At 49.2% G+C, this 26,507-nt stretch overlaps 1 protein-coding gene across 6 annotated transcripts; it reads right to left on the bottom strand.

Moving 5' to 3' along the window:
• Positions 1–509: 509 nt before the first annotated feature.
• On the bottom strand, positions 510–18,740 carry AQP7 (aquaporin 7). 6 transcript variants are annotated; one of them, XM_090274280.1, is made up of 9 exons: positions 18,638–18,740; positions 17,534–17,580; positions 12,379–12,496; positions 5,017–5,140; positions 4,468–4,605; positions 4,138–4,256; positions 3,728–3,945; positions 3,197–3,359; positions 510–648 (listed from the first exon to the last, which is right to left on the bottom strand). In XM_090274280.1, exons 2-9 carry the CDS (start codon positions 17,557–17,559, stop codon positions 646–648), a joined length of 909 nt encoding a protein of 302 aa, XP_090130406.1. In that variant the 5' UTR covers positions 17,560–17,580; positions 18,638–18,740; the 3' UTR covers positions 510–645. The 6 variants fall into 6 exon arrangements, with proteins under 6 accessions (XP_090130406.1, XP_090130403.1, XP_090130407.1 ...); XM_090274277.1 differs by having other exon boundaries at positions 3,077–3,359; XM_090274281.1 differs by lacking the exon at positions 510–648 and adding an exon at positions 657–759.
• Between the last annotated feature and the right edge of the window lie 7,767 nt (positions 18,741–26,507).

Raw genomic sequence — 26,507 nt, forward strand, 5'->3', positions numbered from 1 at the left:
TGGTCCATGGCTGAGCTCCCACCGTGGGACATCAGACATACTCAAACCTCTCCCGTTTCTGCCTGGACCCCCTGTAATCTCACAGGCTCCAAGTCTCCATCTTCCCTCCACCTATTCTCATGCTGTAGCTATTTCTTCTTCATCTTTTTAAATATGTGATATCTACAAATATATATCACAGTTATGTTGTAATGCACAATCCTATAATAAACTCATACATTTTTCCCCAACTCCAAAACCAGAAAATTATTGATAGCTTGCATCACCCCCATACTCCTCCCCATCTCATCTCCCATTTCTATAACCTTATATCCTGGAAGAATCATTCTTTCTTTTTTTTAAACTGGTAATCATGTTCATATTAATCACTTCTATGAATACTAATGAAATAATGTTTATAAATCATAAATACAGTGGTAGCATTTCACACATATTTGATACTTTCACACAAAGATTCAGTAAACAACAATCAATATAATTTCTCCTCTTTAAAACAAATCAAAAGAAAGGACTTTTTTGAGAGTATTTATTAAAACTGGGGACAGTGAAACAGGAAGGGCTTAGGACAGAAGCAGCAACAGGAGACGTAGGCAGGGTTGCTTGGCTCTCTAGAAACTTTGGCCCCGGGCGGGAGCTGCTACCAGCTCACTGGAGAGAAAGAGAAAAGCGGATCATACAGACAGGCTCAGGGGGTTAGCTCGGGACGAACTGCCCCTGCCCGCAGTCCCCCGGTTCCAAGTCTCGAGCATCCTGGGATCACTGTGGGGGAAGAAGAAGGGGAAGGGAAGGTGCAGGTGTGCTCCTGGGAGGGAGAGTGTGCCCTTACATTTTTTTCTTTTAAATACAATTTTATCACATATGTTTGCCCAAAGAATATATTACTTCTTGCTTGTTTGTCAACAGTATACCTGGTGTCATTCTGTGTACAGTCCACTGCATTGCTTTTTATGCCTCCAAACTTTTTCCACGTTGTGGCAGGTAGCTCCTGTCCCTTAGTTTTTACTGACATAGCCAATCTGTTGTATGTGACTGTACTGCGATGTATGTATTTATTGCCATGTTGATGGACACTTGGATTGTTTCCAGGGTCCCCTGACCATCCACTTTGTGCCCCCCCCTTCAGCCAAACGTTTTGGGGTACCTACTCCACACCTCACAGTCGCCTCCCGGCTGTTCTCCCAAGATCCTGCTCACTGACCCTGTTTCACTGTTCCCTGGCCCCAGCTACAGCCACACCGCCACGGCTTTGTCAGTCTCTGTCGTCAGCTCTTTTCTGAACTGCAGACTATACAAAAGACATAACTGATTACTGAGCACTTCTCTGTGCCAAGCACTGTTCTCAGCAATATGCACGTTTTATTTCATTGTCTATTCACAGCAACACAATGGTAGGTAATATTATTAGACCCATTTTACAAATGAGGAAAACAAGGCCCAGAGAGGTGGAGTAACTTGCGCAAGACTGCACAGCTCTTGCTGTTCATGTCTGACAGACAACTCAAGCTCAACATGTCCACAATATAACTTACCACCTTCCTCTCCAAACCAGTTCCTCTCCCGTGTTCTGCTCTCAGTGGGAACATCTCCAATGTCCCAGGCCCAAGCCAAAAACTGAACGTCAGACCTGACTCCTGTCACATCGTCACCTACCCCTTCATTCAATCCAAGCCCAAGTCCTGCAGGTTTTACCCACCAGGACTGACTTGTCAGGGACTCCGCTGCTCCTCCAGGATTAGCCTCTCACCACACTCCCTTGCAGGCCCCAAGCTCCCCCTTTGCCACCAACCTGTACACAGCAGCTTAGGTGGGCTTTCTGAATCTCTTCTCACCTCCAGAATGCCCAGCCTCCTCTGCCTCCTGTCCCCTCAAACCCCACAAACTAAAATGCAGCACCGAGCCCCAGAAAGTATATCACCTGATCCCAACTCCTCTCTGTCTACTCTGGGAAACCATCCTTGGCCTTGGCTTCAAGGCGGGGCTTCAGCCCCCTATGAGCCCCACAGCCTCCATGCAGCCCCTTTTCCCCACTTAGCTTTTTCCTCCTGCTCCCATTAAACTGTGTTCCTCTAAGACGGAGACCCAGCCTCACGTCCACTGCAGCAGCTCCAGTGCCCAGACAAGGCCTGCACACAGGAGGCTCAATAACTGCTGAAAGGTTAAAGGCGAGGCTGTGACAGGCACCGTGAGTGATGCCGGCTTCCGAATCCCAGAAAGCAGGATGTTTCCTGCCTGGCCCAGGAGTCCGTGGATTCTGACTGCCCCACCTCCCCCCAGAGGCTGAGCTCTGTGAGGTCGTTTCCTGGCTCTGCGCGTTCCTTTCTAACTCTGAAATTTCTTATGTGGGAGAGCTCTGGCACCAGGAAGGAAGGAGAGTCCTCTAACCATTACATACTTTCAGTCTATCTACATTTTCAACAATGAGGGGTGATTTTGCCCCCAAGGAAGGGGAAATTGATTCTTGGAAGGGGGAAATGAAAAAGAACTTACTATTTTTGCATAAAACTCAGATGTGCATAAAGTACATATACAAATATACAGTATACCTGTGGTATTAAAATATCGTGATTAAGAAAAAAATATCTGAAGGGCTTCTGAGGTGGGGCAATAACGAAAAAACAAAACAAAACAAAACTCTGATCTACGTACTTGAACTTTGTCCTGTCTGGTGCAAAAACTGGCCAAACCGAGGGAGCATCTCAAGTCCTGTCCCAGGGCAGCTCAGGGTATCCCCAGAGCTGACCCCCCGCCAGCTAGCTGTTGTCCTTTCCCCAAACCATCCCCTTCCTACCCTATGCCTGAAAGTCCACCGTTCTGTGCCTGGCATTTTTTTAATCTCCTGCTCCTCCCATTGGCCCTTCCCCGTGCTCCCCCAGGGAGCACCCCAGCTCCCAGGACTGGAGGGAGCTGGAGGCCTCTTGGCTCCATGTTCCAGCTTTGGGCTGTGGCATAATGGCAGAGTTCCTGGAAGAATCCAGGAGGGAAGCCCCACCATAGGAGGGCACCCAAGAAGCAAGGGTGCCACTGTGGGCCAAGGCTTTCTTTATTGGGATGGGGATGGGGTCACAAACAATCTTACTTAAAATTGCTGTATTCGGATGGAGTCACTTAAGGGTGGGAAGGACTGGACTGAAGGTCGGCTGGAGGAAGACACGGAGACAGAGGTAAGGGAGGAGGTCTGGGTTTGGTGGGGCATCACCTTGGGTAACACAGGTATTCTGCGGTCTTCAATCTCGGTGGGGCTCTCCAATATCTTGGGCTCCCGTGGGATGGTGGAGCCAATGAAGACCAAGTAGATGATGCCACCTAAGTAGGCACCCAGGGGCGGCGCCACCACTGGCACCCACCACCAGTTCTCAGCCCTGCAGGCAAAAGGCAGAGGCCTGGTAAGAGTGCCGATGCCCAGGATAGCACCTGCATTCCCCCTCACGCCCAGACAGGGAGTAGGGTCTGAGAGTGGAGACCTGCATCCTAGCCCCTGAGTCACCCCTGAGCCTGGGGCCCTGTCAGCTTCACCCTGATTCAGGGATGGGGCGGATCTGGGGCAGGATTTACCTTTAGTCCAGGAGTGGGATCACTGCTGGTCACAGGGAAGGTTGAGACCAACTCCTTTCTCCCTAGACCACCTGCAGCTCTGCAGGACTCCCAGGCCGCACCTCACATCACCTCTCCCCTCTGCATGCAGGGAACCCACAGAAAACTCGAAGGAATGGGCTGGGCAGGGCACTACCTGAAGACCTGTGTGCCCCAGCCGGCAAGATAGGTGAAGAAACGGGGAGGCAGGTCCCGGGATGGGTTGATGGCATATCCTGAGTTCATGCCCAGGGACACTCCAATGATGACAATAAGAACGCCGATCACCAGGGCCTGTGTCCCCTGCAGTGCTGGGTTGTTCCCATTGTCCGTGATGGCAAAGAGACACAGCTGGAGTATCCCCGTAACTACCACCTGGGGAGCAGATGCCGTGACAGCCAGGCCACAGGGCCTCGGCAGTGCCCCCAGCCCAAACCCACTGGCAGAGATATGTCTTGGCACAGTTCCCTTCAGAGTTCTGATCCTCTCTGTGGTGAGAGGCTGCCTGCTGGCCCCTTCCCGAGGTGGGGAGGGCAAAAGGAGGGGCAACCACCCTGAACCACTGACCTCATCCAGGAAGCCCCTCCATAACGTCATGTGGGCAGGAAGATAGGTGGCAAAAATGTTAGCAGTGGCTGAAGGGCCAATCGCTGTCAGAAGTCCACCTGAGTAGTCCATAATGGCAGCTATGGAGACATGGTCTGAGTGTGAGCCTGCCCCTAGCTCAACCCCACTGGAGTCCCAGAAATAAATTTGTAGGATGGAGGGGTGGGCAGCATCTCCAGGACCCCGCTCTCCCAGACATTTTCACAGGCCAGGACACTGCTATCAGATCTCCCCACAACTCAGAGGAGGAGGCTGAGGCAAAAAATGGACAACCCGGGGCAGGACACTCACTGTAGAAGAGGCAGTAGATGGTGGCAGAAGCCAGGAAGGAACCCACGAACTGACCCAGTACATACACAGGAAACTTCTTCCAGGACATGCGACCTAGTGCACAGCTGGTGAAGGTCACAGCCGCATTCATGTGGGCCCCTGCCAGGAGGGCAAGTATGTCACGAGCGTGAGAGCAGAAACCAATGATAATAAATAATACTGAGAACAGCAACAACAATAACACGGCAAGCATTTATGCATTGCGCTCTCATTGAATTCTCGCAAGAGCCCACTGAGGCAGGGACCACCATCTTCATTTGACCATTAAGGAAAGTAAGGAGTAGAGAAGTTAAATAGCCTGACTAAGTTGACCCAACTAGTAAAAATGGTAGGTCAAGGAGGCTCGTGAAGCGTCTGGGAGAGACAGTCAGAGGAAAGGGCTTCAGGATGTTCACCCTCCAGTGAGGGTGAGGTGCTGGCAGACTGGGCGAAGGCTGGCTGGGGGTGGGCAGGAAGAATCTGCAGGGGATTCCCGGCCTTGCCCGTCAGGAAGGGCCCAGGCTCACTCACCAGAGATCTTCCCTGCCACGTGCACTCCCATGGTGACTCCAAAGCCAAAACCCAAGTTGACACCGAGGTAGCTCCCGAATTTATCTCCCACAACCATGTGGGCCACGGAGCCAAGGCCAAACACCTGCGAGGGAGGGCCTCTGAGGGGGCTGCCTGCCCAGGGCCCCAGCATCAGAAGAGGGCTCAGAGCTCAGTTTGGGCTCCTCACCCTCACGCCCTGGGCATCCCCAACTTGCCCTTAGAGACCCTCTGCCATGCCCTCTTCCTCCAGAGACTTCCCACCTCTTGACCTCTCCCCCCCTGCCCCTGTCAAGGCTTCTAACACCTGACCAGTGAGATTTGGGGGGAGGGGGTGGTACAAAAGGAGCCAGGGTGAGGCAGCGGAGTCAGGGGCTCTAATGAACATATCCAGGCCCCTGGATCCCAAGTCCACCTGAAGTTCAGGGAAGCAGGCAGGGCTTCAAGGAGGGCATGGCTGGTGCGGATGGAACCCCTCAGAGCCTCTCACACTGCAGCCTAACCTGAAGGAAGCTTCCTCAAGGGCATCTCCAAACTTCATGTCTGGGCTCTGCCATGGCCCCCACACTCATCAGCCCTGGAAGCCAGTGGGGTTCTAACTCTTGTCCACAGCAACATTTCCATTGTCCTCAGGTGTCATTCTAGCTCTTGCCCATTCCTAACTGCTGGATCTCCTCAGGTGACACCCTTAACTGACACGCTTCGCAGGGAGATGAGAAGCCTGAAGTTAGGCCCTCACACAACCTCCTGCAGCCGCCCACCTGAACCTATATCAGCCTGTCCCTTCTGCTCTGGCGCCTGCACCCAGACTCTCCTCCCTCTGCAGGGGCCTCCCTCTTGCCTGTATCTTCCACCCTCCCCTCGACTGGCTCCCACGGACTCAGGTCTCTTCCTTCCTAAAAGTAAACCTTCCCACCTCAGCCCGTCCTTCCTGCCCACCTGCGGAGTCCTAGACGCCCCTCCCGACACACACAGCATGTCAGACTCCAGGAAAGAACCCACTTGCTGGCTCCTTTATCCTTCCCCTTGCTCTCCCTCCTCACCCTGGCTTCTGCTTCCACATCTCACCAACACCGAAGCTTTCTCCGTGGGCTCAGCCTTCTGATTTCCCAAAGTTTCCCTCACTCATTGTCTTACTTGACTTTGCTGACTTTGACCCTCTTAACCATTCTGTGCTCCTGGAAAGTTCCTCCTCTTGGCCTCCATGAGATCTCTCTCCTGGTTTTCCTCTTACCTGTAGCTTCTCCCTCTCTGCAGTTACTTCCCACATCCTTTTTCCTTCATCAGTCTCACAAATATTGATGATCCCAGGGCTCCATCCCTGGCCCCTTTCACATCTCACCCCAGTCACTCTTCCTAGCTCTTCCTACCAGGTCTATGGCTTCAGATATACCTGCTGCACTAAATTTCCCAAAACCTCCACCTAGGAGCCAGATCTCTATTTCCAGTACCCACTGGAAGTCTGGGTGTTCCACAGGCATCTCAGGCTCTATGTTGAAAGCTCACTATCTCAGAAAATGTGATCCTCATCCTCTGTTGCCCTCCCAGTGGGCCAAACCAGCAACTGGGACGTCACAGATAAGAGCTTTCTCTCCCTCCTCCCCAACCCCAAATCAGTTCTGCTTATGTTCTCCCCAGATCTTACTCAGCCTTCTCCTTGCAGCAAGTGTGACCTTTCTGACACAGAGATCTGATCATTCAAATATTCACTGGCTCCCCTTCATTTCTAGGATAAAGTCCAAACTCAGGAGGCCTCCATTCAAGACCCTCTATAATTTCTGCCTTTCAGTTTCATATCTGTTCCAGTGGTCTCTATACTCAGCAATAGTATTACTTCTAAATAATAATAACAATTTATTGAGAACTTACTATGTGCTAGGCACTGGTAAAATTTTTATCTGTCACTTCCTTTTACCCTTACACCAACATATGCCTTTGGTATTATTCATCTCCCCATTTGACAGATGCGCAATCCAAGGCTTAGAGAAGTCGAGTGGCTTGCTCAAAGTACACAGCCTGCATGTAGTAAGCCAGGAGGTGAACCGAGGCAGTCACCTATGCCAGACAGCCTCAAACCAAACAGCCACGCTGCTCCCTGAATGTCTTGTATTTTTATGCATCTAGTTTCTCCTGTCTGGAATACCTGATCCTAGATCGTGAAAAATTGATACTCTACTTTAAAGCCTTCCCTTTCTCTCTCTCTAAAATCAATAAAAGTTTGCCAGTTCGATTCCCAGTTAGGGCACATGCCTGGGTTGCAGGCCGGTCCCCAGTTAGGGTGTGCGAGAAGCAACAGAGCAATGTTGAAAAAATAAATAAAAAACATATTCTCAAGTAAGGGTTTTTTTTTTTTTCCTAAAGATTATGAGAGGGAGAGGCTGGAGAGAGAGAAAAGGATGAAAAAAAGTACCTCAGTAGTGTGAGGAGTGGGACGGATGCAGGAGTGGAGGGTCCTCTAAGAAGGAGGGGCCCTGCCCCCATATGTGCATGCACAGGTAGGTGTGTTCTGGTGGTGAGAGGGCCATGTGGGTAAGGAGCCAGACAGCCAGGCACAGGAAGCCCACCTGATGGTTTTCTCTGTCAAGCTGGAAAGCAAGCCATTTGCTGGTAAAAGAACAGGCAGAGTGTATAGCAGCTTTGGGGAAGTCTGAGGATAAGTGAAATAGAACAGATAGAGAGGTGAGGGAGTGAGCAGGGCCCACTGTGTTCCTCAGGAGCCCCAGCACAGGTGCAGAGGGGCCCAGAGGCAAGTCAGCCTGTGGCCGAGGGCAGGATGAGGCAGGAGAGGACAGGAACAGATGGGGTGTGGGAGTGGGGAGTGAGGCCAGGACAGGTTGAGAGGTTTGGGAGGCATCAGGGGTATAGGGAGTGGAGCCAGCACAGAGGGTTTGTTACAGAAACAAGGGAGTCCAAAAATCCCCAGATTTTGCGGCTGGGGGATAGGGAGAAGGAAACATCTTTTCAGAATGCCTCCACATGCCTGAGGCTGGTAGCTAGTGTCTTTCTTATGCAAAATGGCTTTAATGCATCCAAAGCCTCAGGTAGATGGGAGGAGTCTTGAACCAGGGGACGGTATGGAGAAAGCACACAGAGCCTAGGTAAGGTTCTGTGAATGGTCAGAACTGTTTGCAACACCCACTGCATCAGAGGACGCAGTCAGGGATATATAAGCAGCTGCGGACATTTTAGCTCTCACGCGCGCTCGCTCTCGCTCTCGCTCTCTCACCCCCTCCATGCGGCTTGGTAAAGGGGCCTTCTCCATGTGGAATAAAGAAGCTAAGTTCTCCATGTGGCTTGGAGAAGGGGTCTCCAGTCTGCTTTAAGAGGCTCTCGCCATGTGGTTTTGAGGAGAGGAGATCCATGCGGTTTGCAGGAAGGAGGCTGAGAATCCAGGCGGTTCTGCATTGAGAGCTGGAGGGCACCACAGCACAGAAAGGACCTCCCCAATCAGAAGAGTGATTGGCAGCTGCTGGTAAAGCTGAACTGTGTTTGGAAAGTAGGGAAACGGTTTCTCTAACTTTTCTAAGGCTGGCCTGGTTTGGTAGTGGGGAGGCAAGGATATGTGTTTATGGGTGTTTAAAGAATATAAGACTTAACAACAGAAATCCACAAATAACTAAATCTATATAACTGTTAAATAAACAATTCTTTTTCTTTTCACTAAACTCTGGTATTGAGAGTTATAATTTTGGCGGCGGGCAATCGGGCCCCTAACTAAAGAGCCCGTGGGTTTGTTTTCAATTGGAGAAGCCCAGGGGTTCTGTAACAGGTTTGAAGACCAAGGGTCCTTATTTCCAAGTAGAAACTCAGGAAATAATGAATGAGTGAATAAATCCCACATGATTTCCTGTGTCATGTTTGCCATCTGGAAGCCCATGGGCCTAATCCATCCAGCACACGTTTTGTTTGGATAACTTGGCTTTGACAATCAGTTTCAGCTTCTCTTGAGAAATCAGGAACCCAGGCGATGCTGGCCCGCATTCTGGGCTGCACGGCAACACTCAGCTGGAACAGTGGCAGCTGTGTCCTGACACAGGCTGGCGCTGTTAGCCACAGGCCTCACCGCTCTGAGTTGCTCTCCCTGGCCTCTGGAGCGTGTGAGTTTGCAACCCCTGCCCTATGGTTTGGTTCTGTCTACAGCTGATGTTTTAGAGCCCTGATGGCCCAGCTCCTCCCCTTCCTGGCCAGTAAATGTGGCCCAGCCTGTCCAACAGCCACAAGGCCAGCCTCAAGGCCAATACCCCAGAGGTTGCAGAGGGGAATTGAGTAGAACAATCCATTTCCCTCATCCTGGCTGCAGTAAAGGGAGCCCAAGGTCACACTTGCTTTTCTACGAGAACCTTCACCCTGATGACTCACTGAGTGTCCTTCCTAATCAATTTGGCACAGGCCCAACAACTAAAAATAACAATACAATGTCCTGTATGAGTTTAAACCTCCCAAAGTTCTTTCACATATGTTATTTTTTTTTTTTTTTTTGAGACAGAGCTGGGGGGCAGCAGAGAGGAGAGAAAGAGAAAGAGAGAAATGCTGGTAAGTTGTTCCACTTATCTATGCATTCATTGGTTGCTTCTTGCATGTGCCCTGACTAGAGATTGAACCTGCAGACTTGGCGTGTCAGGACAATGCTCTGACCAACTGAGCTACCCAGCCAGTACCATGTGTTACTTCTTTTTAATTCTCACAGCAAATCTGAAGGGCTAATATTTGTGCCCCCACTCTACAGATGGGGAAAACAAGGCCCAGAGTGAGGTCTTGGACTACCTAAAGCCTGAAAGTGAGGGCGTTACCTCAGCTGGGGGACAGTTAACAAGCTAGGGTGTTAGAAAGCCTGCCATAGCTAAGCTAAGGAACAGAGCATAGTTAAGTGTCAAGACTGTGATATTAGACTAGAGTGGATTTAATCTTAACTTAACCCTTTGAGTGCCATGAGTAATTTGAAATTTGGATCAACATGAGAAAAAATTATATCAATATATAACCTGAGGTACAAAAAAGAGAACAAAACATAAAATATGAATTATTCCATTGTTATTTACATTTATAACCGTCGAAAAAAGAGTCACTGGGAGTGACGCTGGCAATTTTGGGAAAATTTGTCAGCGTCACAGCGACATTGGCACTCAAGGGGTTAAAATATGACCTTGGGCAAGTAACAGTCTTGAGGAGCCTCAGTTTCCCCATCAGAGAAATGGGGATAATAATAGACTCTCACAGGACTGTTGCGAGGATTTGGGAAGGTGCTGCATGTAAGGGGCTTAGTTTAGCATCAGTGCCTGGTATGCAGTAAGTGCTCAATAATAATCTTGATAAAAGGCAGGCAAATGCAGACAAGGGCAGGCATCAGTGCATGTGGGTGGTGCCTGTTTTCTCTAAGAGCTCTCCAAGGAGGCACCTGTCTGCCTCCTCGGTTCCAAGGTTTAACAGCTCTCACGGGACTGGAATGTGATAAATGAGTTACCTAGCCCTGGATTAAGACAAGCCAGAATCCAGTGCTATCCTCACAGCTCAGGAGCCGAGCAGGAGGGTGAGTAATGGGGGTGGAGGGAAGGGTGGGAGGCAGGGAGGGGAGAGCAGCTGAGACCACTTGTCATAATGACCAGAGGCCAACACATGTGTCCTACTTGTGAACTGGGTGTTGGGCTCTTGGCCTTCTTCACACAAGTCTAACAGCTCGATGCTAGGGTCATGTTTCCTAATGAGGCAGCTAAAGTTCTGAACAGTTAAGATACTTATGGAAAATCACACAGGTAGATGACAGCAGAGCCAGAATTCAAGCCCAGCTTCAAAACCCACAAAGACCCCATTGAGGACATGTTATAACTGAGAAGTTGACTCCGAGCTACAGAGCGATCAGCCCAATGCCAGCGGGTGACTCGGTGCAGGATCAGGTTAAGAACCCCCCACATATCCAGAGTCCCTTGGGCTCCATAGGTCCCATCATCTCCTACCCTGTGGCTCAGCACATACACAGCCAGTTATACTCATGTGCACACACAACCACATACACTCGGGAAACTCACACTGTCTCACACACACCACCTCTCTCCGCCACTTCCTCTGGCGTGCTCTTGGCTGCCTTCACTTCTCTTCCCAGAGGCTGCTCCTTTTTGTCAGGACCAGAATCCTCCATAAGGTGCAAGCAAACATGGCTACAGCTTTAGAGCAGAGAGGCTGGCTGGGGATGGTGGCAGGGCTGAAGCAGGTGAAGAGAGGGAGTTTCTAAGAAACATCACCTCCTGCTTGTGATCTTGTTTCCATCCTATCATCCCTCTAAAAGAGCCCTTGCCAAGGTCCCCGATGACTTCCATTTTGTCAATCCCAAAGGACCCTTGTCAGTTCTCACCTTTTCTGGCTGTCTGCAGCCTTCCACACTGCGGACCACTCCCTCCTGTGACCCCCCCCCCCCCATACTCTTGTAACCTGGTTTCTCCCCACTTTCTCCTTCCACCTCTCTGGCCATCACTTCTCAGACCACTTTGTGTGCCTGTCTTCACTCTCCAGGGCTCTGTCCTCCACTTATTTCTTATTCCTATACACTCTCACTGAACAGTTTTTATAACCACCATCCATATTCTGATGAATTCTGTACTTCCAGCCCAAGCCACTCTCGTGAGCTCCAGACCTCTATACTAGACCGCCTCCTAGATTTCTTCCCTGGCACCTCACCTGATCGTGTCCAAACTGATCTCACCTCTCGCCCTGCTCTGGACCCTGAGCTCAGAATGGCTCCCTGAGCACTAACCCACATCCATGGCTTATAAAATCTTTATTTCATCTTCTACAACTACCTCAAACATGTGCTTTCTTCTCCACCCCTGGACCATTTGCCACCCTCTCTCCATCCTAGGTTTCTGCAACAGTCTCTTAACTGGTTCCCCTCCCTCCAGCCTTGCCCATTCTGCTGAGGTTCCACACGACACCCAGAATTTCCTTCTAAAATCCAAATCCGACCACAACGTTCCCCTGTTTGAACACCTTCAGTGTCTCCCTATGTTGCCCTCAGGATTAATTCTCAAAACCTGACACTAAACATTCTCTCTGATCTCTTTCCTCTTGGTTTCCCATCTCCCCACTTCCAACCATGCCCCCTGACACCCCCCCAGCCCATAATTTTGTTCTGCTCCCACTTATTATGAGCCCTTTCTGTCCCCAAAAGACTTGGAGAGACTGACAGCCCTCTCCCTGCTTTGCTATGCTTGGGGGCTGGGGAATGGACAATGTGACCCAGGGGGCCAACAGAGGGAAGGGGTCATGGATTGACCTTACTGAGTCTCACCCTCCTAAATTCCCGGGGTTCATATCCCTCCCTCAGAGCCCACCCACCCTGTGCCACCTACTCACCATCATGATATATGTGCCCATGAGCTCAGCCAGGAACTCTCGCACCATCTCCTTCTGCAGTATTCTTTGCGCCTTTACCATCATGGGCGACGGGATCATCTTGGCGCTGCGGGTGGACCTGAAGCAACAGCCGGAGCCCATGAACAGCAGTGAGACTCAAGTGCACTTGCTATCCATCAGCCTTTAAACTAATGGCTGAGTTAATGTGTTACCCAGCGGCCTGTCTACACGCACCGCCTGTTGCCCAGGGCTACTGGGGCAGCTGAGATCAGAGACAACTGAGTGTCACAGGGATGTGAAGAGGAACTGAGGTTAGACAGTCAGGTTGTGCCCCTTCTTCCTTCTGGTGGGGACTAGCCCAGTGGGAAGGACACACCAACAAGGCCACTTTGCAGAGCAGGCATTTGGGGATCGGACGAATGCCATCAGTGGTGCCAATGAGCCTCGGGGGAGAAGCAAATGGGACAGGGCAGGCAGGAAGGTGGAGCTCAGTTGTCTGTCTATTTGTCTGCCTGCCTACCTGCAGGAACCAGATCCCTGAGGACACAGACAAGACATCAGGCAGGACCTGACAACCACAAGGCACTCTGGAAACAGCACAGGGTGGGGCAAAGTCTGCTCCCAGGCTGTATAAACAGCATGGAGGCCTGAAATATGCACCAGGTTCTGCCAAAGATAAAGGGTCTGCAAAGTGCGTCAGGCTCTGTAACCACATCAACACAAACAGATGTTTGTGAGTGAGCGAGTGAGTTAGCAAATGAATGAATGAATGAACAAATGAACCAATGAGAGAGAAGGAGAGAGAAGAGGAGGGATTGAATCTTACTCCCTGGTGTATTCTCAGTGCCTAGGACAGTGCCAGACACATAGTAGGTGTTCAATATATATTGTAGGATGAATGAAAACTGGGGAGTTCATCTGTCTTACTTTCCACTAGGTGCCCAAAACCTTCTACACATGGTAGGTGCTTAATAATTATTTATTTAATAAACTCATGATTGGATGGACAGAGGAAAAAGTGAGTTACAGGCTTCACCATCTGTTGAGGGCTGGGGTGAGATAAAGCTTGAGTTTGAAGGAGATGGGGTGTGGAAGCTAAAGAGAAGAATAAGAGGTGGAGATAACTCTTAAGTGTGGCCTTCAGTGCTTGTTAAGACTGGTGATCCTCCCTTGTTGACAGCCTGAAGCCCACACCAGGCACCCAGTCCTTTGCCCAACTTAGGATAGCAACACCACCCCCCACCCTACCCCAGGCTTTCTAAATTTCCCCAGCCTCACAGCAGCAAAGAGTAAGCAGAGGGAGTGAGAACTGTAAACCAGGCACAGGTAAAACACCCTTCACTTTTCTTGCTGAGCCCCCATGTTCATAGCTCACCCACCCCAGTCCTTGCTCTGTCCTTACCCCAGGGAAAGAACCCCGGGGCTGTGCACGTGGCAGGATGTAGAGTTGCTTGGACGATCTATGGGCTCCCGTTCACCTCCAGCTTCCAAGCATCACCATGCAGGGCCCCTGTGCCCCCATGACTGGCCTCCTCAGCCCCAAAGAAGAGACTTTGAGCAGCCTGAGGCAGGGAGGAACCCAAGAACAGGTGCCACAGAGGCAGAGGAGAGGCGGACAGAGCAGGAAGTCAAGGACAATAAGAGAGTCTGGCCCTGGCTGCTGTGGCTCAGTGGATTGAGCGTCGGCCTGCGAGCCAAGTGTCGCTGGTTCGATTCCCAGTCAGGGCACATTACTAGGTTGCACGTCAGGTCCCCAGTTGGGGGCACAAGTGAGAGGCAACCACACAGTGATGTTTCTCTCCCTCTTTCTCCTTTCCCCCCTCTCTAAAGAAATAAAATAAATAAACAAACATATAAATAAATAAATTATTTTTTAAAAAAAAGAAAAGATAGGATGCCCAATAAAATTTGAATTTCAGATAAACAACAATATTTAAAAAAAAAAAGAAGAGAGTCTGGAACCCGGGCCCCTTCCTCCTCCCCACACAGCAGGTAGGATACAGTAAGCAACAAATAACCAACCAGCCACTGAACCAAGACTTGTTCAATTCCTACTATGCCTACTATGTTTGGCATGAGCTCTACTCTTAATAAGAAAAACGGATAATGAAGCCATTACCATAAAGTGTGAGAAGTGTTGCCACAGGAGAAGTGTGAGCACTGTGAGATTGCAGGGAGAAAGCAAATGACCTAGAGGAGGGGGCAGAAGGCTTTCCCAGGAGACAGAAAATTTAGGTCAAGAATAGAAGGCTGGCCAAGTGAAGGAGCATCAGGGGAGGCGGGAGAAGTTCTGGGTGTTGGAGTGGCATGGGCAAAGGCTTGCTGTGAAGACAGTATGATATGTCGAGGAATTCTGCAAGGATGGGCTGGCCAGAGAGAGGAGTGAAAGTAGCATGAGACTGGCAGAGAGGAGCACAGAGCCAGATGGCAGAAGGTCTCATGGCTCATGTTAGGGAATCTGAACTCAACCCAGGGAGCCATGGGGCCAGGTGGAGGATTTGCACAGAAGAACTGCCTCCTCTATGAAGGCTGGAATGAGGGAGCAGGCATGGAGCCATGGCGAGCCATCAGGAAGCTTCTGCCACAGACCAGCTGAGAGTTCATAGCAGCCTGAGCCAAGGTGTGGTGAAGATGGCTAGGAGACCATCAAACTGACAGACCTTGATGTTGATCAGAGAGGAGAAAGGAGAGGGATGAACCACTGATGACCCCAGGTTCTGTCCCAAGCAACAGAATGGTGGATGAGGCATGGGAGAGAAGCTGCAGGCCTAGGCAGGAGAATGAGGGGTCCTCTTCTGGGTGCACAGACACATAGGTGAAGGTGACCAGTAAAGAGGCAGCTGGTCATGTGGTCTCATTTAGAGATACACATCTGGAGGTCACCAAAACATAGATGGTCATTTGACCCATAGGCATATATGAAATAGCTCAAGGAGAGGGTACAGAATGAGAAAAAGACATCTATGAAAATTAGCCTACAAAGAAACTAAAAACCAACCAAATAATTACCTAAGTAATATGTGCTCACCAAGGAACTAAATAGCTAACAACTCACCAGCCAACCCTTTGGGTAATTAATCAATTTGGCAACTTAAACAACAAACTGACTCTCCTATTAACTAGTTTATTTTATTTTCTAATTAACCAACCAACAATAAACTATCCAACTCACCTCAAGCCAACCATTGAACCTACTAACCAACATTTATTCATTCAACAAACATTTACTGAGCATCTAGTTATGAGTTAGGCACCAGATACAAAGTAAAAACTCAGTCTCCACCCTTGGAATGCTCTACATAGTGAGCAAGATGGATAATGGCAGCATCATTGGAGGTGAGAAGCCCCAGCCAGGAGGTGAGGCCTGAAGAGACTTGAAGAATAGGCATGATTGGATAAAGAAAATGTGGTACATATATGCAATGGAATACTTTCTCAGCCATAAGAAAAGATGAAATACTGCCATTTGGGACAACATGGATGAATCTTAAGAATATCATGCTAAGCCAAACAAGTCAAACAGAAAAAGAGTCATATGATTTCACTCATGTGGGATATAAAACTAAAGGTGACAAATGAGCAAACAAGAAAAACAAAATAAACCTTATAGACACAGAAAACAGTGCAGTGGTTACCAGAGGAAAGAATGAAGGGGGGCAGTGAAGAGTAAAGGGGGTCAAATATATGGTGATGGAAGATTTGACTTTGGGTGGTGGGCACACAATGCAATATAGAACATGTATCACAAAAATGTGCACTTAAAACCTATGTGATCTTATTAACCAATGTCACCTCAATATATTTAATATTTAAATATCAGCAGATAACGGCCTAAAGTGGTCATGGGGAAATAGGATGGTGGTAGAAAAGATGGTGAGAGTGAGCACATCTTACATATTTTAGGAGATCGGTAACTAGATGTGAGGCAAGGAGGAACAGAGGTGTCAAAGACAAAGGCTTGATGTCTGGCTTGAGCAACAAAGGAGAAGGGGATCTTAGACTGAGCTGAGGCTGCAGGAAGAGTGGTGGGGTTGGGGGGAGTGGAGGAGGCTGTTTCCAACTGGGACTGTGTTGCCTGTGGGATACCAGTGGGTCTTTGGGAACAGAATCTAAAAGTCCAGGACAGAGTCCTGGGCTGCAGACAGCAATGTCATCAGCGCAGAGGGGGAGCCACTCATTCTCTCTACCCAAGCATGCACACACAGACAAACATCCCTGCACAAGTACAGCTGACAGGGAGCAATGAAATGTAATGAGCAGTTACATTTTGTGTTAGAAGGTAGTATGTCCTATGGAGAAAGACAGAGCAAGGAAAAAGAAGTTGGCCCTGGTTGGTGTGGCTCACTGGATTGAGCACCAGTCTGAGAACCAAACAACTGCCACTTTGATTCCCAGTCAGGGCACATGCCTGGGTTGTGGGCCAGGTCCCCAGTTGTGGGCACACGAGAGACAACTGATTGATATATATCTTGCACATTGCTGTTTCTCTCCCTCTCTTTAAAAGTAAATAAATAAAATAAAAAAATTTTTTTTAAGAATTTTTTTTTTTTTTAAAGGTGGTGTGTGATTTTAAATAGGGCAGACACAGGGAAAGCCTCATTGAGAATGTGGCATTTGAGCAAAGACACAAAAGAGGTGAAGGAGTGAGCCATGTGATTAGCTGTGGGAAGAGTTTTTCAGGCAGAGGAAACAGTCACTGAAGGACCCTGAGCATGTTTGGAGGTGGGAAGTCAGTGTGACTGGAGTGGGGAGAGTTGGGGGTGTGGGGTAGGAGGAGGTCAGAGAGGAAACGGACTAGGTAGGTAGGGCCTCAGCCTTAGCAAGGATGTTGGCTTTTATTTCACCCCAAAGAAACCTGAGCCTGAGAGGATGAGAGGTAATGAGTTCAGTTCAATTGAGCGCCATCTACATGGGGGTAGTTGGAACCCACTGGTCAACCCTTGGACACTGACCCAGGTCTTTCTGAGCCTTCTCTCACCCCAGAGCCCAGCCCATGCTTGGCTATGGGTGCCAGTGGGAGAGGCCCTTCTGGGCCCCATGAGCTGCTGAGGGCATCAACTGACATGAGGGAGAAGCTGCGTGTGGGACAGAGAGGGCACTGGGTGGACTGGGTGGGAGATGGGAGGCGGGCATAAGGGGATGAGTGGGTGCTTACCGCCTCTTCCTGTCTGCTTGAGTCATATTCTGTCAGATTTTTAGATGCTGTGGAACCAAAAAGAGGTCACTAGGGCCGGGGGTGGGGGGCGGCCACAGAATCTGGCACCACATTCTCATCAGACTTCAGGCTCCAGAGGGAGAAGCCACAGGCCAGCTGCTTCCAGTTCCAAACCCTGAACCCAGCCAACCTGGCAGGGAGTAGGGGTGGGTTGGATGTGCTTCAGCCAATGGGAAAAGGCCCTGGAGTCCCACCCTCTCTACCAATGCTGGCTTTAGGACCCCTGACCTCTGGACCAGGCCCTTCAGAGCTCCTTCTGACCTTCCCATGTCTGCAACCCCATCTGGACAGTGGGGATGCCCACAGACTCCCCTCAGTGGCTCCATCCTCACATATGCAGCAAATATTGTCTTTAGTCTAAGCTTAAGCTCTCTTGCTGCTGACTTAAACTGTGACTTCCCTGGACCTCTTCCCTGCGTACACACACACACACACACACACACACACACACACACACGATGAGGTCTTAAAAATTCATTTAGTCCACACCCCCACTTCAGAGCAAAGTTTATCCATAACCCTTGCATTTCCCCATCCTGTATGTCCCCGATGTTCTCTAGCCCAGTCCCTTTATTGAAGCCCAGGTCACAACCCTAGCCCTGATTACAGACACCTTTGAGCCCCAGCCCCAGCCTCTCAAGAGGGCACTCCAGGGGGAGAAGCTGCTCCACAAAGCCAGCAATCAAACCATCTCTCTGATCTGTATGCCTTCTGCGTGAGTCCCTGTTGCTGGTCTCCACTCTCTCCTGGTCCCACCCCCACGCCCTGCTGACAGCCCAGCGCAAACTATCCTCCCAATCTCAGCTCCACGGCTGATCCTCCCAACATCCAGTTTACAGGTAAGGAAACTGAAGCCCAGAGAGAGTGTCAGGCAGCAACTCAGGACTAAACCAGAACAGACATCCAGGCTTTCACCTCCCAGCAGGGGTTCTTTCCCCAGACAGTCCCAGGGTCACCTCCTCCCCATAATGTCCCCATGGAGTGGCATTCCGAGGCCTGGGCCCGAAGGGAGGCTGTCCCAGCCCTGCCTAGAGCCAGACTCACGCTGCTGAAGTGCCTTATGTTTCTCAGTGTTCACCTTGGGGGCTTCTCAGCTACAGCCAGTCTTGGTCTTGTTTTCCCATGACTGTCCCCAGCTCTGGCTGCTCCTGGGACTGGGGTTCCACTGTCCCTGTGTCCCCAGTCTAGGACCCGCCTCTCAGCCCTTCTTGGGGAGGCTCCAAGTGCTGCTCTGCTCTGCTCTGCTCCTCCAGGGGAGAGGTCAGTGAGACAGAGGTTTGGCCCTTGCCACTTGAGCCAAGTCCAGATGAACTGCCCAGAATAGCATGCATCCCTTACCCCGCCAGCAGCGCCACGGAAACCAGGTTCTGAGACAACCCTTGTGAAGTCAGAGGGTGTTCCGAGTGGGTGCTCAACCTCATGGTCCCAGAGGAAGGGGCTATTCTTCAAGCCAAGTGTCCAGCCCAGAGCCAGAGGAAGCCCTCCCAGGACCCAGACCTGGGGATGCTCCAAAGGCTCCCGAGTGTCTGGCTGTGGGGAGGGCTGTGCAGAATATGGACTGGAAAGTTCTGGAGATCAACAGCCAGGTGGAGGGGGTGGGGAGGAGAACTTGGGTCAGTTCTCAGAGAGCCTCCATCCTGAAGGAGGAAGGGGAGACTCAGGCTCTGGACTTCCCCAGTCTGAGGGGAAGGACACATAAGCCGTATTTGCAAGGAAACCCCAGTCTGAGAGGGGAGGTAGAAAGCCAAGCCTGGTGCTCTGGGGCTCCCTAGTCTGGGGTATGGGAGAAGCCAGGGTCTCATCCTCTGGGAGCCCACATCAAAGCAGGGGCGGGGGAAACCTAGGCTCTGTCCTTGAAAACACTTCCTTTGGGAATGGCAAGTGAGGCCCCTGTGAAGGAACCAATGCCGACCAGAGCATGGGGCTCCCAACCAGGGCTGCAAGAGCTCAGTGCCTAAGGTGGGGTCAGGACAAAGCAAGGGGACCTGCTGCCCTCTGAGAGGACTTCTGGAGTTGGGGCAGGGCTGGGCCTCCAAGGATGAGGAATGTGGGATTTCAGCAGGTGAGCCAGAGCGGAAACCAAAGGAAATGGCTGCTGGCCTGCAGGCTGTCAGGGGACACGCCAAGGACAGTGGTAGGATAGTGAGCCAGAAGTCCAGGAGCTTCTGAGGCCCGGCAGCCACTGCTGTGGGGAGGCAGTGGAGGAGTTGGTTGCCCCAAGCCAGCTCTAGTAATAGAACCTTCCTCTAGAGGGCGCCAGTAGACCAGGCCAAGTCTGGAACCTGCAGGTCACTCTTCAGGGAGAGGCAGAGGTCAGCTGCAATCTGAGGGCTTTAATGTCAGAAGTCATCCTTAAAGAATGAACTCTTCCACTGCCCCCCACGTTGAGGCCACACCCCTCACCTCTGCAGATTCAGGTAGGTTCAGGATGCTAAGTCCTTCCTTCAGAACAGGAGAATGTACACTGGGCATGCGGGCCACCTGCCTTTATTCCTTTCTTGTGTGTGCTGTCGGGATAAGGATAGGGTAAGGCTCAAAAGTGGAGCTGAGGCCCCCGTTGGTGTGGTTCAGTGGTTTGATTCCCAGTCAGGGCACATGCCTGGGTTGCAGGCCAGGTCCCAGTTGGGAGCGTGCAAGTGGCAACCAACTGATGCTTCTCTCACACATGGATGTTCCTCTCCCTCTCTTTCTCCTTCCCTTCCCTTCTCTCTGAAAATAAATAAAATCTTTGAAAAAAAAAGTGGAGCGGAGGTCTAGAATGAGGTCAGAGCTTGGGCAAAGCTGGATTGGGCTGGGATCAGGTTGGGGAAGGAGGGAACTGAGATCCAGGCTGGAGTCAAAGGTTAAGCTCAATTACTAGGCTGGGTTCTGGGGGCCAGATGTGGAGAAGACATAGTCCCATATGTCTCTTAGGAGAGAGAGATAAAAGGCAGATGACTTAGGATATACGCTGTGATAAAGTGGAGGGAATACAGGCAATAGCTAAGCCAACCAGCCTAGAGGAGGGCAAGAATCTTCCAGGAGAGATAACATGGGAGCTGAGTCCCCCAAGGTGAGTGGGGAGGTTAAGATGGGGTGATGATTTGAAGCCATTTGAAGCCCAGTAAGACTGTGAGAAAACCTAATGTGTTCTAGGAACTGTGAGTGGCTTGCAGAGGGAGGGCTAGAGAAGTGGGCAAGGGCAGACCATGAAGGACACGAGATCAGGCTTCATCCCAAGGGTCTGTGAAGAGCCATTGAAAAGACCTAAGCCGAGAAAAGCAAAGGAGCCAACCTGGGGTCCTTGAGGCCCTTGAACATCCAGTATGCTGAGGCGCAATTGGGCCTGAGCTTGGGAGAAGGGTCCAGCTGGAGAAAGAAAAGAGGACAGAAGATATCAGCACCTAGACTTTCACCGTGGGAGGTAATAGCATTGCCAGAAAACATGAGGGAGTGGGGCAAGGGACAGGGGTGGGATTCTGGGGACAGGAAGGTGACTGAGAAGGAGGTGGTGAGGAGGAGATGGAACCCCATGCACTGGGCTGCGGACAGACCATCAGGAGCTCAGAGGGTCTGTGGCCCCAGAGTTTGGTGTAAGAGGGGCCCAGACTGATGAGCTGGTGGGATAGAGAAGGTGGCCACATCATTGAAGAAGTGATGACTGAGGGAACAGAAAGTTCAATTGTGTAGAGAAGAGAGGCAGCTGATGGGGCCATGAGTTTGAGCATTTGGGTCAGAGTTGGATCTAGACAGAGCCTGGGGTGATCTTGGGGGCTGATGGTGATGGTGGAGGGCAGAGAAGGGACACCTGAGGTCCTATCTCCACAGGGTAGACTCTGAATAGGGCCATCAGATAAAATACAAGACTCCCAGCTAAATTTGAATTTCAGAGAAATAATATTTGCAATATTTGGGACATACTTATACTAAAACACGACCCATTGTTTCTCTGAAATTCAAATTTAACTGGGTGTCCTAGCTCTGAGCTGCAGTGAAGACCCCTCCAGATGCCTTGTACACTGACCTGGATTTAAGTCAAATTCACTGCACAACTTTGGCTCAGTCCCTGCCACCAGGCCTGTTTCCTCGTCTGTGAAATGGAATTGGCAGATATATGCTTCTCCCACCTAGCCACTTTTGACATCTAGACAGGCCCCAAGAAAACATTTATGAAGGCAGCAACAGACCATTAAGTCAAAAACTAATTTGGGAACTTCTGGCCAAGATGGAGGCGTAGACAGACATGCTGCATCTCCCTCCACAACTAAGAAGGAATACAACTACCTCAAAACTAGAGACAACCAGAAGATCCAGAAAATTGAGCTGCATTGAATTCCAACAAACAAAGATATAAAGAAGAAATACTCATCCAGACAGGTAGCAGGGGTGGAGTCTGGGAGGAAAGGGCACAGTGTGGTGGTGGTGGCAGGTGTAGTGGTGGCAACAGATGTGATAGTGGCAGCAGCAGGCTAGCAGAAAACGCAGTCACATGTTTCACAAAGTGAGAATGGACACCTAGGGCGCATCTCCAGCCTCAGACCAAGCCTCTCAGCTCACGGTCCCAGCGCCGGAGAAAATAAAACCTCATTGCTTCTGACTGTGCAGACCAGTGAGGATGAGGGCAGAGGAAGAAACTGCCGGTCTCTCAGCAGAGTTCGCTTGTTTAAAGGGCCCCCATCGTCCTAGAACATCCACAGACCCACCCACTTTGGGAACAATGGCCTGGGCAACAGAAAGAGAGGCACTAGGTCCATACGGAAGTGGGAGAAGTGCCTGGAAAAGGGGCTAGTGCTGAGCAAGCAGCATTGTTCCCTCTCAGACACCTCCCCCACACACAGTGCCACAGCGTAGTGAATTGGGTCACCCTGTACTGGCAAATACCTAAGGCTCTGCCCCTTACAACGTAACAGGAGTGACAGCTCTACCTAAGACACAGAGGTAAACAAACGTGAGAGCCTTACAAGATGAGGAGACGGAGAAGTCTGGCCCAAAAGAGGGAATGGATCAAGGTTCCAGTGGGAGAAATAAGCGATGAGGAGATAGCCAACCTAACAGACAAGGAGATAGCCTACCTAACAGACATAGAGTTAAAAACACTGGTGATAAAGATGCTCACAGGCTTGACAGATATGCTTGAGTATGGCAAATGCATAAGGGAAGAAGTGAAGGCTATGCTAAGTGAAACAAAGGAAAATCCACAGGAAACCAATAGTGAAGGGAAGGAAACTGGGGTTCAAATCAATGATTTGGAACATAAGGAAGAAAAAAACAGTCAACCAGTACAGAATGACGAGACAAAAATTGAAAAGAATGAGGAGAGGCTTAGGAACCTCTGGGACAACTTTAAACGTGCCAACATCCGAATCATAGGGGTGCCAGAAGGAGAAAAGGAAGAGCAAGAAATTGAAAACTTATGTGAGAAAATAATGAAGGAAAACTTCCAAAATTTGGTGAAGGAAGCACAGAGAGTCCCAAACAAGCTAGACCCAGAGAGGACCACATCAAAACACATCATAATTAAAATGCCAAAAGTTCAAGATAAAGAGAGAATCTTAAAAGCAGCAAGAGAAAAGCAGAGAGTTACTACAAAGGGGTGCCTATAAGACTGTAAGCTGATTTCTCAAAAGAAACTTTGCAGGCAAGCAGAATTCAATGTGATGAAAAGCAAGGACCTACAACCAAGACTACTCTATCCAGCAAAGCTATCATTTAGAATGGAAGGGCAGATGAAGTGTTTCCCAGACAAGGAAAATCTTCATTACCAAGCCATTATTATATGAAATGTTAAAGAGACTTATTTAAGAAAAAGAAGATCAGAACTATGAACAATAAAATGATAACAAACTCACAACTATCAACAACTGAATATGAAAAATAAAAACAAAATCCAACTAAGCAAACCAGGATAGGAACAGAATCATAGGTATGGGGATCATTTGGAGGGTTATCAGCTGGGAGGGGGAAGGGGAAGAAATGGGGAAATGGTGCAGGGATTAAGAAGCAACTGGTTTGTACAAAATAGACAGGGGGAAGTTAAGAATAATATAGGAAAGGGGGAAGCCAAAGAAGTTATATGCATGACCCATGGACATGAACTAAGGGGGGTGGGATTGCTGGAGGGAAGCAGGGTACTGGAAAGAAGGGAGCAAAGGGAAAAAATTGGGACTACTGTAACAACATAATCAATAAAATATACTTAAAAAATGTAAAAGGGCGATAAATGCTGATGGAAGGAAACCTGACTTGGGCTGGTGGGCACACATTATACAGATGATGTATTATAAAATTATAGCCCTGAAAACTATATAATTTTATTAATCAATAAATTCAACCTAAAAAACAAATTTGGTTGAAAATGAATTGGTAATGTTGGCATGATACAGGATAATTTTTGCAAACTGGTATTTCTTTAGGGATTTAGTCCCTTTTTCAGAAATTGTTCAGTTTTCTTACTCTAATTTTGTCTGCAATACACTATTTTTACTTGATAAAGGTTGGAAATAACCCAGTGTTCATTAATCTCCCATTTCTTACTTATGACACTAAAAATCTTACAATGTGAACTGGTAAATGGTGTCATTAATATTCAACCTAACTGAAAATTTGAATATTTATGAACACATAGCCAAGCAATTCAAGCAGATATAATTGTCTGTCGTTGGAGTGGAAATTTTTTAAAAATAGAAAACAAATTTAAAAAATCTCAGATCCTTTTATTCTTCTATTACCTAAAATACAAATAAGCCAAAAGAACCTTAAAAGACATGACAACTTCTAACTCCATGACAAGTACTACTAACATTTTGGTAGGTTTCCTTCTAATCTTTTTTTCATGTATACACATATAAACATCCCCTCCCCACTTTGTCAACAATAAGTAGAATAAAACTTATAGAAGATTTTTGTGCCATACTTTTTTCACTCAATCATTTATGCAGAATAACTTTTCATGCCAATAGAGCCACATCCACATCATATATGTGACTGTACAGCACAGAATTTTAAATGTATCCAATTCTTCCCTATTATGAATAGCATGGGCAGACACAATTTGTTGAAACCCAATAAGGAGTAAACATACAAATAGAAATTTTTAAAAATTAAAGTGAAGAAAAATACCCAAAGATGCTAAAAATTCTCTGAGCTTCCCCAAAATGCCCCCCAAAGTGTTGATATGTACAAAGCTACTCATTTTAGTTAATTATTTCTTTCAACCAACATGCCATTTGATTAACTTACTTATCATATAAACTGCTTTTAATCAAATTATTTTAGACTTGGGGTTTTTCAGACTCTTTTGAGCCCCGGAATCCTTTGTGTAACTGAGGATTCCATGGCATCACTGAGTAAGAAAGGAGCCCTGGCTTCTGAAATCACCTGAAGTTCATGAGATTCTCATTCTGCTCAAGAAAGAAAAGACCCTTAAATCTCACCCAGGTAAGTGTCTCCTTTCAAACTCATTTTTCACGTAGGAAATTGAGGATCAGAACAAGGTAGCAACTTGCCCAAGGTCATCCAGATCAGGGCTCTGCCCCTGCCCTAGGAGGCCAGGGTTCTCTCAGATAGACTGGGGGTGAAGCAGCTAGTCTGGGCACAAGACTGAGGAGGAACAGCACAGACAGGACCCAGGGTGGTCTTTAACCCTGACACTGCAATAACTAGGTCCCTTTCCCCCAGCTCTGGTTCTTATCCTTTCTTCTCAGAGTCATGCCTGGGACTCCAGGACAGAGTGGACAAAGACTAGGGCAGACAGAGTCAGAGGCATAGTCACTTGCCAGCGGCAAACATCCTGTAAGTCAAAGAACCAGAATTTACACTCAGTCCTGCTCCACTCTAAAGCTCATGTCAGACTGCCTAACTTGGCATCAAAAACCAGACACAGAGCTCAGGCCTGTCATTTTCTAGTATGAGCTGGAGATTTCGGGGAAGGCTTCCTGAAGGAGGGGTTCTCATCATCAAAGGTGGGAAAAGACACTGAAAGAATTTTCATGTATAGGAAGTAGTTGTCTTTGTATGTGTCTGTGTAAACATGTGTGTGAATGGTCCAGTGTGTGTGTACATGTGCATATCTGTCTGATATTCCATGTGAAAACTGCTCTATGTTTGCTTTCTTTCCATCTCTCTCTCTCTCTCTCTCTCTCTCTCTCTCTCTCTCTCTCTCTCTCACACACACACACACACACACACACAGTCGTGCACACGTGACTATGAGCCCATTCCACTGGGTTAATATTTTCCTGCCTGCGTCAGCACAGTCCCAGTCAGTGGGCAGCTCACTGCAGGAACGTGCCCTATCTGATCTGGTCGGGTGCTATGGGCCTGGAACAGGGGGCTTGAGGTGGGCACAAAGCCCATCTCAGCCACCCCAGGGCAAGCTACTCTTTCTCCACTCTCCTGCTCAGCCTGACAAAGTGGGCAGGCCCAGTGGCCTGGCAGCCCCAGTGTGATGTGACTGCCCTGTCTCCCCACTTACACTGGGAGCTCCCCAAGTGGGGCAGCTGTCCTTCTCTGCAAATGGACAAGGCCAGCAGCTCCCTGAGCTACCTCCCCACTCCCTTATTTTTGTCCAAATCCCAAGGCCTCTCCAAACACAGGCACTCCACTGAGGACAAACAGGGAGTAGACACCTGAAAGAAACAATCATAAGTTATCCCCCTTCAGCCGGAAAGCATGCCATCCTGTGGGATTTTATTTACAACTTTCCAAGAATATAGTGGTTACACCAAGGGCCTGCGCACAGAGGTCTATGTGGGCAGGGACTGGGGCACGGGAACCTACTGGCATTGTGCCTCAGCCAGGAAGGCTTGGTGGAACACTGGGACCCCTAGCTGGGTGTAGCCTTCCCGGTTCCTGGGCCCCTCCCAGTGTCAATGGAGGGTCCTCCCACGCTTGCACCGGTCCCTGGGGTGCAGGCTGGGCCAGATTGGGCTAGATA

This window comes from Furipterus horrens, unplaced genomic scaffold (genome assembly GCF_987537825.1).
Source record: "Furipterus horrens unplaced genomic scaffold, mFurHor1.1.pri manual_scaffold_4, whole genome shotgun sequence".
NCBI lineage: Eukaryota > Metazoa > Chordata > Mammalia > Chiroptera > Furipteridae > Furipterus > Furipterus horrens.